Genomic DNA, 11,537 nt, shown 5'->3' with positions numbered 1-11,537 from the left:
ACAAAACATGGGATTACAACTTAGTTCTGCTTATTCTATTTTCTTTTGAATATGATTGCTTGAGATTAAGCTTTTTTTCTAATATTAGTAGTTTAAATCAACTAAATTTTTTGCATTAAATTCTTCATTATCTGAATATATATATATAAAAGATTCTAATATTAAATACCTTGTATAAAAAAAATTCTTATTTGAATTATGTAATATATATTTTTTTGCAAAATATAAAAATAATCTAAAATTAAACGGCAAAGTCCACGAAGAATAAGTGAGAAATAACTGTTATTAAAGTCGATAATATTAGGCGATAGTCCTTCAATATTTAAGGATATTTATGTCCTCAGACTCTAAGTCTTTTGCTTTGTAAATACATACGATATCTAAATTGTTGTTTTGCAAAGTGTTCTAACTCATATCAATTATGGATCTTATTAGTTCATATTGTTTTTGCCTATGTTTTATAACTATAATTACTACAGTAATAGTTATACCAGCTCAAATGGCTAACCACCTAAATAGAATCAATATATATCATTTTCAGAAACTTTTATTATTTTTAGTTTATATTTAATAACTCAAACATACTGATTAATAATATATGTATAAGTCTTAAAAATTATGCTCATCGATATAGGGTACACGCGTAACGTGTGCACCTTAAGACTAGCTACATTATAATGAGGAAGAAACTAAGCGGGTTCCCACATAAGTTTGTTATGGTTTTTTTACCGTCATAAGTTTGTTATGTTATGCTTAACAATTTATTCATTTCTAAAACTGTCTTTGGAAGGGAAAAAGTAAAGAAGAATTAATCCAAATAGCTATCCACCCAACCACTTAAACTAAAAATAGTCGGTGAAGGTATAATATATATATATATATAATTTGTGTATTATATATATATAATTGTGTATAATTATTGTATAATTTATGTATATGACTATAAAAAGTAAATAATGAATATGACCGGCTATTTGTGTAAAGATCTCAAAAGAAAAAAGGAGTTACCGATTCACTATTTACATAAGAATAATAGCATCAACCAATGTGAGAGAATAAGTGGCCAATAATTGATGGACCCTTGATAAATGAAAATATCACTCATTTGTAGGAGTGGGCATAATACCGACCGAACCGAAAAAAATCGGTCGAATCGAAAATTTCGATTTATTCAATGTCGGTTTTTCGATTTATTGTTTTAACGGTTCGATTTTCGATTAAACCGAAAAATCGAAATTTTTTTTACTAGCTTTTGGACTCTTAGTCTCTTACCCTGTTACTCTTTCTTAGTCTTAAAGCTGAAAACTAATTCTCAAACTAAAGAATCCCACACCATTGGGTGTGTCAGACCTATAATTGTTGTCTTGTCCAAGATCGACATATCTTTTACAAAAAACATGTACGGCAAGAAATTTGAACCATCTCAATAATGAATTTGTATATGCTAGTAACAAAAAGAAATTAACTACCAGAAATCACATAAATACATAAAATCAAAAGTCTATCACGGAATATCAATAAAAAGAGAAACATAAAATGACAATAAGTAACAATTCCAATTTGAAACTTATTAAATAAATCTTTACTTTTCAAATGAGTGAAAAAATCGAATCATGCCAGATTAATATATGTTAAGACAAAACTTAAAGTAGGAAGATTTTGAATTTTTATAGTTTAACTTTAAATATTTTGCACCAATGCAAGCTTAACGCAAGATACTACTAATACTATTTTCTTTTTTGTTTTTGTAATGAAGAATGATTTTTCTTGCATAAAGATTCTTATCTTTTTCGTGTATTTGACGGGATTTTTTATTTCTTTTTTCTTTTTCTGTCAACAAGAAATTTATTTTTGTTGTTTCGTAACATTTTTTCGATGGCTTGAAACCGAAAAACTAAATCGATTAAACCGAACCGAACATGAATAAATCGAATTGAACCGAAGTTATTATGGTTCGATTTTGGTTATTAAAATCACAAACCAAAAATCGAATAAACCGAACCTAACTTCTACAAAATCGAACAGAACCGACCGACGCTTACCTGCTCATTTGTCAGGTGAGACAAATATTAAGTAGCCATCAGAAGATCATTATATATATATATATAGAATCTCTATCGTGACTCCACCTGTCTCATTTTTTAAGTAGGATTTTTATTCAACTTGGTAGAAAAAGTTAAATCGTTACTAATTGACCTATGTGTTCATATAAAAAATTCTAATATGTGGTCGAAATTTCAAAGACCGGCGCAAGCGTCAAGATAAATTACCAATGGCAATAAGTTGAGTCTTGAAATTTGCAAACAATCACAACTTGTATTAGCTTCGACTGAGAAAAAAAATGGAAGACCAAGTGAAACTACTAGGAGCTTTTCCAAGTCCCTTTAGTTATAGGGTAATTTGGGCTCTGAAACACAAGGGTATCAATTATAAATACATAGAGGAAGATCTTTCAAACAAGAGCCATGATCTTTTGAAATACAACCCTATCTATAAGATGATTCCTGTTCTTGTACATGCTGGAAAACCAATAGCAGAGTCCACAGTCATACTTGAATACATCGAAGAGACATGGCCTCAGAATCCTTTGCTACCAAAGGATCCTCATGAAAGGGCTCAGGCTAGATTCTGGATCAAGTTCGGAGAAGATAAGGTAAGTTAATCTTTAATTTTTGTCATGTTAGTTTGTTTACTTTAGGTCCAATGTTTGCCAAGAGTTTTTAAATCTAAATATCAGTAGGAAATTAATGTAGAGTACTTCTAGCTAGCATTAGAATATTTTTACTGAGGATTCATATAATTGGCCCCAACTTTCCCGTAACTAAGGAAAACTTGATATTACATGCTAGTTATTGTCAAGTGTTAAATTGAGTAAATTACCTCATCTAAAATTTTAAGCGCTAAGGAAGGATAGATACTATACTTTATTTATGATAGGTTTGCGACACACCATCACTTGCAGACTTAATTCATTTTTCTTGAGCCAAAAACATGAAAATTTTGTTCATATGTCACAACAATATAATGAAACTTGAAGAACTCAACTCTTATATTATTAGACATGGATCAAATTTACTTAGTTATTATAGGCCTGTAACAACAAGTAACATGTTATTTCTTTTTAATATAGAGCCCAGAAGTTTTCGCAATATTTCACAAGATAGGGGAGGAGCAAGTCAAGGCAACTGAAAAAGCAAAGGAAGTGTTGAAAATTATAGAAGAGCAAGGTCTTGGAGAGAAGAAGTTTTTTAGCGGGGACACAATTGGATTAAGTGACATAGTCTTTGGGTGGATAGCGTTATGGCTGGAAGTCATACAAGAAGCTGCTGAAGTAAAGGTCTTCGACTCAGTTAGTACTTTTCCTCGTTTACATGCTTGGATACATAACTTTAAGCAACTCCCTGTAATCAAACAAAATACCCCACATCGGGATGCAATGCTAGCTTATTTCAAACGTCGTCGAGAAATGATTGTAGCAGCGGCACAAGGTTGAGGACATATATATTTTCCAAATAATAGAGATATTCTAAGTATGTTTCCTGTTTGATCAAGTCTTGAACATTTCCTTCTTCTCTTTTGAGTCTAAAGTACAAGTATCCTATTCCTATGTTTTACTCAATGCAGATTGAACTGTTATCCATTCCTAACTTGTATTGTGAAAAACTAGTCTATTAATTGGAACCTCCTTTATGAGCAGATAATGAGCTCTTTGTATGGTTATTAAGATATATGTCTGTGTATACGTTTTGTATTAGGATAATTTATATATTTGGAAAATGAAACAATGTCGATGATATCTTGCTTTTGAAATCTGTGGCCTATTGATTAACTGGATCGATGGCCTGTGACATATGGGCGGCGGAGAGTTCAAGCAGTTACACAAGCGTAAAAATAGCACGGGCTAGCTAGTTTTCAAAGAAATTTTTTCGTTCCTATACTGTACTAGTGAAAAAAGATGTCACACGTGGAACCTTAATGAGCTGACAAAGCATGACACATGGAACAATGGTGAAGTGACAGTTGGCATACTCAATTAGTGAAATTAAGAATGCAAGGAAGATACAGATCAAACACCCACGAGATAGTAAAGAACAGATGACCGAGCCTAAACAGTTGTCAAAGAAGAGGCGCGAACGGAATGAATCAAGGCCAAAAAGGAGGAAAGATTCATGAACGAGTAATAAATAAGGAAAGGGAATCGGAATCGTTATAAGGCATTTATAGCTACGAATGCGTCAGTTATGGTTATCAACAATAACGAGCAATCAATACATTTAATGCTCATAATGAATTTGTCATAAATAGAAAAAAATGTTATGATTAGACATTCTTATATAAGGATAGAGAATCTCGCTTGTAAGGACAAGTTCCAAGCATTACTGAAATATACTTACAATTTCTTGCTTTACCAAAGCGTTGTACTTAATTTGAAGGATCAACTCTCATTCCTTATTTCGTTTTGCTAATTTATATTGTTATTTTTGTTTCTCTCTTTTCTAACGGATTGTTGAGGAAGTAAAGTATCATTTGACTGAAAATCCTATTTTTTGGTTAAGCAAATTAATTCCATTACCGGGAATCTGATAATCTTTTTACTTTCCAAAATCTTCTTTCTCACAACCAAATTATGTCAACTAGTAACGAAAATAACCAACTAAACCCACAAGAGAGAACATCACCACATCACTCTCCAACAGAATCCCCTCGTCAGTCCCGTGAAGGATCACCTGAGAGATCCACATCACACGCTAATGATCATCAGGGTGATTAACAAACCATAGAACAAGACGTTTTAAAGCAATTAATTATAGAGCACGTGAATAATGCTCTTCAAGCCTTTGTTAGGGGGTTGCCGAACGTGCCACAAACTCCTCCACCAACCAATACGGCGAGTCGGCAACTTTAGAAAACCCACGCTCGAGGCTCGATAACTCTGGTAGTGGAGGAGTTCCCAATCGCGATGGGAAGTCAGGTACGCCTAATAACTCAGATTTATAAAGTTTGGTACTAACTTTGCAGAAACAGTTGAAAGAGCAGAACGACCGCATAGAACAAATACCTTGCGTACCTCCCGTAATAAAAGATGTGAATATTGATAAGTAATCGCAACAACCTTGGAAGCCAAGTGCGGCTCTACTGCCAATTCCTAAAAAGTTCAAAATGCCTGATATTCTAAAATATGATGGAACAACCTACTCTCGAGATCACGTAACTGCATTTACAACTGGCGTGAAGGGCAATGACTTAACCAAGCAGGAAATCGAATCAGTTTTGGTTAAAAAGATTGGAGAAACACCCATGAAAGGGACATTAATATGGTATTCTCTTTTACCTGAAAACTCTATTGATTCTTTTGCTAAGCTTGCAGATTCATTCATAAAAGCACATTCGAGAGCTCAAAAGGTTGCAAAAAAGGATGGAAGACATATTTAAGGTAAAACAAGGAGATACATAATTACTCAAGGAAATTGTGGATAGATTCCAACGAGAAAGGATGATGCCACCACGAGTACCTGATAATTGGGCAGCTATGGCATTCATGGGCAATTTAAACGAGAAAAATTCAGAAGTTACGAGGAGACTGATTGGAAAGTTTGCGAGAGTTTCCTGCTACAACATGGAATGATATATACAACAGGTACAGTACTAAGTCACGGATAGAAAAAGATACGGTTACACAACCAAGGGTTGATGAAAGAGCAAGTTCGAGACGTTCAGAATCTGAAAAAGGTCCGAAAAAAATAGGTATGAACCTTACATGGGACCTACAGGACGGGATTCATGGTCTAAACAGGAAAACATATGATCTGACTCCAGATCAAGGCACAAAGAGGTGGGTTCATCATCCAGTTTCAGAAAAGGACGGGATGCGCGAGGCATAGATTCCAATACAGATGCGAGGATTGGAGATTAGTTTTAATGTTAGTAATTTCGAGTTGGTAGCTATTTTAATAAGTATGGGAGATATGGTGCGGTGGCTTAAAGAAATGAAATCAAACCCGATCAAAAGAAATTCAGATTTCTGGTGTGAATTTCACAACGATCATGGACATAAAACAGCAGATTGTAGGTTATTACAAGGCGAAGTTGATCATTTGTTGAAGCAGGGTTATTTAACTGACTTGTTCAGTGATAAAGGTAGGCAATCATATATGAAGAATAGACAAGAGCCTCCGAAACCTCCGTCTCCAAATAGAACAGTCAATGTGATAAGTGGGGAAGATGAGGTCAATGTTGTGACATATACAACTGCAAAAAAGACGTCAAAACTCACGGTCACTCATGGAAAGCGAGTTCGCCGCATTTTGGATGAAGACAGTATAACATTTGATGATGCAGATGCGGATGGCTTGTTAATTCCTCACAACGATGCACTGGTAATATCTTTACTTGTACACGAAACTAACGTAAAATGAGTTTTGATTGATCCAGGTAGCTCCGTAAATATTATTCTGCTAAGGGTGGTTAATGAAATGCAAGCTAGTGACAAGGTGGTACCAAAGGCACGATCTTTGTCTGGATTTGATAATTCAAGTGTTATCACAAAAAGGAAAATAGTTCTTACCACATTTGCAGAGGGAGTTATCAAGGATACAAAATTATAGGTGATAGATGCTGACATGGCCTATAATATGATTCTTGGAAGGCCATATATTCAAGATATGGACGATGTACCGTCTACATTGTATCAAGTTATTAAGTTTCCTTCACAATGGGGGATTCGACAAATCAGTGGAGATCAGCAAGCCTCTAAAAGTATCAATTCAGTGGCAGATTCAAGCACATCGAATAATGTGGCAGATGAGAAATAGCAACTACAGAATTCAGTTGAGGATATAATAATACAAACCTCAACTGAAAGCATTTCAGGACAGACAGATGTAGATTCAAGACCCAATGTTATTCAAGAGCCACAAGAGAATGAAAACATCAAAACAACAACCGAAGAACTCGAAGCTATCATGTTATTCAAGCACCGGCCAGATAGAAAAGTTTACATCGGAGCAAAACTAAGCCCAGAAATGAGAGGTAAATTTGTTAAATTTTTAGAAGCTAACACACATTGCTTTGCTTGGTCGCATTCAGATATGACAGGTATACCACCAGAGGTGATGACCCACAAACTGAATGAGGATCCATCGTACCCACCAATCAAGCAAAAGAAAAGGAAGCAAGGGTCCTTCAAAAATCAAGTGATTGAGGATGAGGTACAAAAGCTTTTAATAATTGGATCTATACGAGAGGTAAAGTACCCAAACTGGTTAGTAATATTGTGGTAGTTCTAAAAAAGAATGGAAAATGGCAGTTTTGCGTAGATTATACTGATCTAAATAAAGCTTGCCCTAAATATTCATTTCCTTTACCGCATATAGATCAATTGATTGATTCTACCGCAGGTCATAAGCTGTTAAGTTTTCTAGATGCATATTCAGGTTATAATCAAATAAATATGGAACCTCTATATGAAGAAAAAACTTCGTTTATTAGAGACAGATGGACTTATTGTTACAAAGTTATGCCCTTCGGACTAAAACTGCTGGAGCCACGTATCAAAGAGTGGTGACTAAAATGTTTCAAAAACACCTAGTTAAGACTATGGAAGTCTATATTGATAATATGTTAGTCAAGTCAATACAAACAGGGGATTATTTTCAACACCTATCAAGCACTTTCGAAATTCTCCGCAAATACAATATGAAGCTAAATCCAGAAAAGTGCGCCAAGTGCTTTGGCGTGGCTTCAGGTAATTTTTTAGGTTTTTTTGTTTCTAACAGGGGTATTGAAGTGAATCATGCACATATCAAAGCCATTGAGGAGATATCATATGTACTCACAAGCAAAAAAGAGGTGCAGAGGTTAACAAGGAGGATAGCAGTCTTGGGAATATTTATTTCAAAGTCTTCAGAAAAAAGTTTTAAATTCTTTTCAGTATTGGAAAAGCAAAACCAATTTGAGTGGACTGACCAATTCCAACAAGCCCTCAAAGATCTAAAAATATATTTGTCAAATCCGCCCTTACTGGCCAAACCGAAAGACGGAGAAAGGCTACTCATTTATCTCGCCTTATCAGAAATGGCGGTAAGCGCAATATTGGTGCGAGAAGATAGAGGTAAACAATATCCAATTTATTATGTTAGTAAATCTTTGTTGGATGCTGAAACACGATATCCTCACTTAGAAAAACTTGCTTTAGCATTAATTATGGAATCTAGAAAGTTGAGACCTTATTTTCAATGTCATCATATATCTGTAGTAACTGCTTTTCCTCTAAGGAATATATTGCATAAACAAGAACTATCCAATAGGTTAGCTAAATGGGCAATAGAACTCAGTGAATATGATATAATATATCAGCCTAGAACTGCAATAAAATCACAGGTTTTAGCATATTTTGTGGTGGATTTCAGCACAAATATTGTTCCTGAAGCAAAAAAGGAACTACAAGAAATTATCGGATCTAATCCGAGGACTTGGATTTTATTTACCGATGGCTCCTCGAATGTTAAAGGAGCGGGTTTAGGTATTGTACTAATCCCACCTTCATGTGAAATCATAAGACAAGCAATAAAATATTATCTCATCACTAACAATGAAGCGGAGTACGAAGCTGTGATTGCAGGTTTGAAACTAGCACGAGAACTTGGTATAGAACAGATTATAATCAAAAATGATTCGCAACTAGTGGTTAACCAGATGCAGGGGACTTACATAGCAAGAGAGAGGCACGAATGCAAATATATTTGGAAAAGGCACAGGAATTGATCAGACAATTTCAGTCATGGAAGGTTGTGCAAATACCCAGGGAAGAGAATACAAAAGCGGATGCGTTAGCTAATCTCGCGTCTGTTGCAAAAATAACAAATGCAGAAAATGTTATAGTAATACATTTGTTTCATTCGGCTCTCAACCAAGATAAAAATGAGGTAAATTTTAACAATTTGACTTGGGATTGGAGGAAGAATTTGTTAACTTTTTGCAGTATGGAATTTTACCTGAAGACAAGAAAAAGTCTCAGTTACTTCACCGAAAAGTTGCCCGGTATTGTTTGAGTCGTGGAAATCTATACCGAAAGATGTTCAAAGGACCTTTAGCACGATGTCTCGGACCTTCGCAAACAGAATATGTGATGAGATAAATACATGAGGGGCATTGTGGAAATCACGCTGGAGGAAGATCATTGGTGAAAACTCTAATTAGAGCAAGGTATTATTGGCCAAAAATGAAAGAAGATGCGAAAAGTTTTGTCGCCAAATGTGAGAAGTGCCAACGATATGGCAACAATATACATCTCCCAGTGGAGTTGTTATATTTAGTTATTTCACCGTGACCTTTTATGAAGTGGGGCATGGATATCGTGGGTCCCTTACCTCAAGCTAAAGGAAAGGTACGGTTTCTATTAGTTTTGACAGATTATTTTTCAAAATGGGTAGAAGCAGGAGCTTTTAAACAGGTGCGAGAAAAAAAGTCACGGACTTTATTTGGCGAAACATTATCTGTCGGTTTGGAGTTCAAAAAGAAATCGTGTGTAATAATGGCCCACAGTTCATCAGCACAAAAAATACAGAATTTTTTCAGAGTTGGCAGATTAAATGGATAATGTCCGCACCTTATCATCTTGTAGCCAATGGGCAGGCTGAGTCAACAAACAAAGTTATTATTAATAACTTAAAGAAGAGATTAGAAGAGTCAAAAGATAAATAACCCGAAGTGTTACCAGGAGTTTTATGGGCTCATCGAACGACAACAAAAACAAGCACAGGAGAGACTCTGTTTTCACTTGTCTATGGAGCTGAATCCTTAATCCCAATTGAGATAGGTGAACCAAGTACGAGGTATACACATGCAACTGAGAAGTTAAATGAATAAGAGATGAGAATGAATTTAGATTTACTGGAGGAAAGGAGAGAAGCGGCGCTAATAAGGATGGCGGCTCAGAAACAAATGATCGAGCGATATTATAACAGGAAAGCTAATCTGAGATACTTCAAGATTGGGGACTTCGTCCTCAAAAAGGTATTTCAATCAACAAAAGCGGCTAATACAGGAAAATTGAGTCCAAATTGAGAAGGCCCTTATATTGTTCGAGGCATCGCTGGAAAAGGAGCATATGAGTTGGAAACCAAGGATGACAAGATACTACCATCAAATTGGAATGTTGTTCATCTGAAGAAATATTACTTTTAGATGAAGAAAGTACACATGGGCGGGTATCACTCAGTTACAAATTTATTTTGTTCTTTTCAATTATACTAACAATTTTAGATGATAGGCAAAAAGCTAGCTCATACCAAATGATGATATTAGACCCGAAAGGCACGCGGAATACTAAATAATTCCCGGTCAAGGTTACAACCTTTCTGATGAGAAAATGGGTTATGCAGTCATCATCTAAATATATATCTCCGAGTCCCGTTTGTATTTTCCTTTCCAGGAAGTGGACCACAAGCAAGGAATAATCCAGTGTTCGAGATTTCATACTTCAAAGCTCCAATACTTGGGGGACTATGCATATAGAAGCCTGAATCAAAAACCTTGAAGAAAACTTGGAAAGGCATAAACTTGAAAAAAGGACACGAGTTACGAGTTTTAGATTAAGGCCAAAAATTAGTCACGGGATAATAGACCCGATTTTGTATTTCAAAAATCCATTACAAAGAAAGAAGTTATGAAAGTGTTGTATGCATAAATGATGTACAAGTGTTATATGCATAAATGAAAATGATGTACGAAATTTGAAAGTTCAAAGCATAAAACTTCCTCAAATTATTATTTTTCATGTCTACTTCGTCTTTCATATATTTACATCAATATGAAGATGATACGTCATCTTCATCAGTGCCGTTAACATAAAAGGGCCCTCTTTTATAAAAATTCGCATTTATTAAAGTCACAGACTGTTTAAGTATTTTTAAATGCAAAGAAAATGCTCAAATATCAAAGAGCAAAATAAACGGTAAATACAACCTTCCCAAAAACTTTCTACCAAAAAGTTGTGAACAAAACAACAAAATTAAAAAAGGAAAAACTAAGGAGCATCATCTATGGGGGTATCATCCACGGGAACATCATCAACGGGAGAAGAGGGATTAATTTGAAAAGAGGAAGCTTGAACATCAGCTCCACCAGGAACGAGTCCATTTCCATCACCTCTGAGGTCTTCGACTTCAGGTGAGGAAAAGCTTTGATGTTGCTGAGTTTTCCCAATTGCTTCTTTAGCCTTGGCTATTTCAGCATTAAGGTCAAAACCCTCCTGGTTGGCCTCAACTAGAGTCTCGAGGCGTGTGTTCAGGAAAAACCAACTCACATCTAATGTTAGCTTATCCTCGATAATCTCATAATCCTTCTCCCACTGGTCAATCTCGGCTCTCAGCTCTTTATTCTCTACTTCAGAGGCATCATAAGTTGTCTTCAAAGGAGCAAGTCAACTTTACAAGAAGTAAATCTTATCAGTAGAGGCGCGGAGATCTTCCTGAGTTTGAGTAAGTGTTTGAACCAACTCTCCTGCATAAACCTCCTTTTGATTAAGAAGTTCCTTC

The 11,537-nt window shown here is 35.2% G+C and overlaps 1 protein-coding gene across 1 annotated transcript; it reads left to right on the top strand.

Annotated features, from left to right (window-relative positions):
• The first annotated feature begins 2,257 nt into the window (after positions 1 to 2,257).
• LOC104113891 (glutathione transferase GST 23-like) lies at positions 2,258 to 3,728 on the top strand. Its single transcript, XM_009624207.4, has 2 exons — positions 2,258 to 2,653; positions 3,131 to 3,728. The coding sequence occupies exons 1-2, from the start codon at positions 2,342 to 2,344 to the stop codon at positions 3,491 to 3,493; spliced, it is 675 nt and encodes a 224-aa protein (XP_009622502.1). The 5' UTR covers positions 2,258 to 2,341; the 3' UTR covers positions 3,494 to 3,728.
• The last annotated feature ends 7,809 nt before the right edge of the window (positions 3,729 to 11,537 follow it).

Source organism: Nicotiana tomentosiformis, chromosome 1, assembly GCF_000390325.3.
Source record: "Nicotiana tomentosiformis chromosome 1, ASM39032v3, whole genome shotgun sequence".
NCBI classification, from domain to species: domain Eukaryota; kingdom Viridiplantae; phylum Streptophyta; class Magnoliopsida; order Solanales; family Solanaceae; genus Nicotiana; species Nicotiana tomentosiformis.
This window is presented reverse-complemented; position numbering and strand designations above follow the sequence as displayed.

Coding starts and splice junctions, on each gene's coding strand:
- LOC104113891 (XM_009624207.4), top strand. CDS start 2,342: ATGGAAGACCAAGTGAAACTACTAGGAGCTTTTCCAAGTCCCTTTAGT. Junction 2,654..3,130: donor TCAAGTTCGGAGAAGATAAG/GTAAGTTAATCT, acceptor TTTTTAATATAG/AGCCCAGAAGTTTTCGCAAT.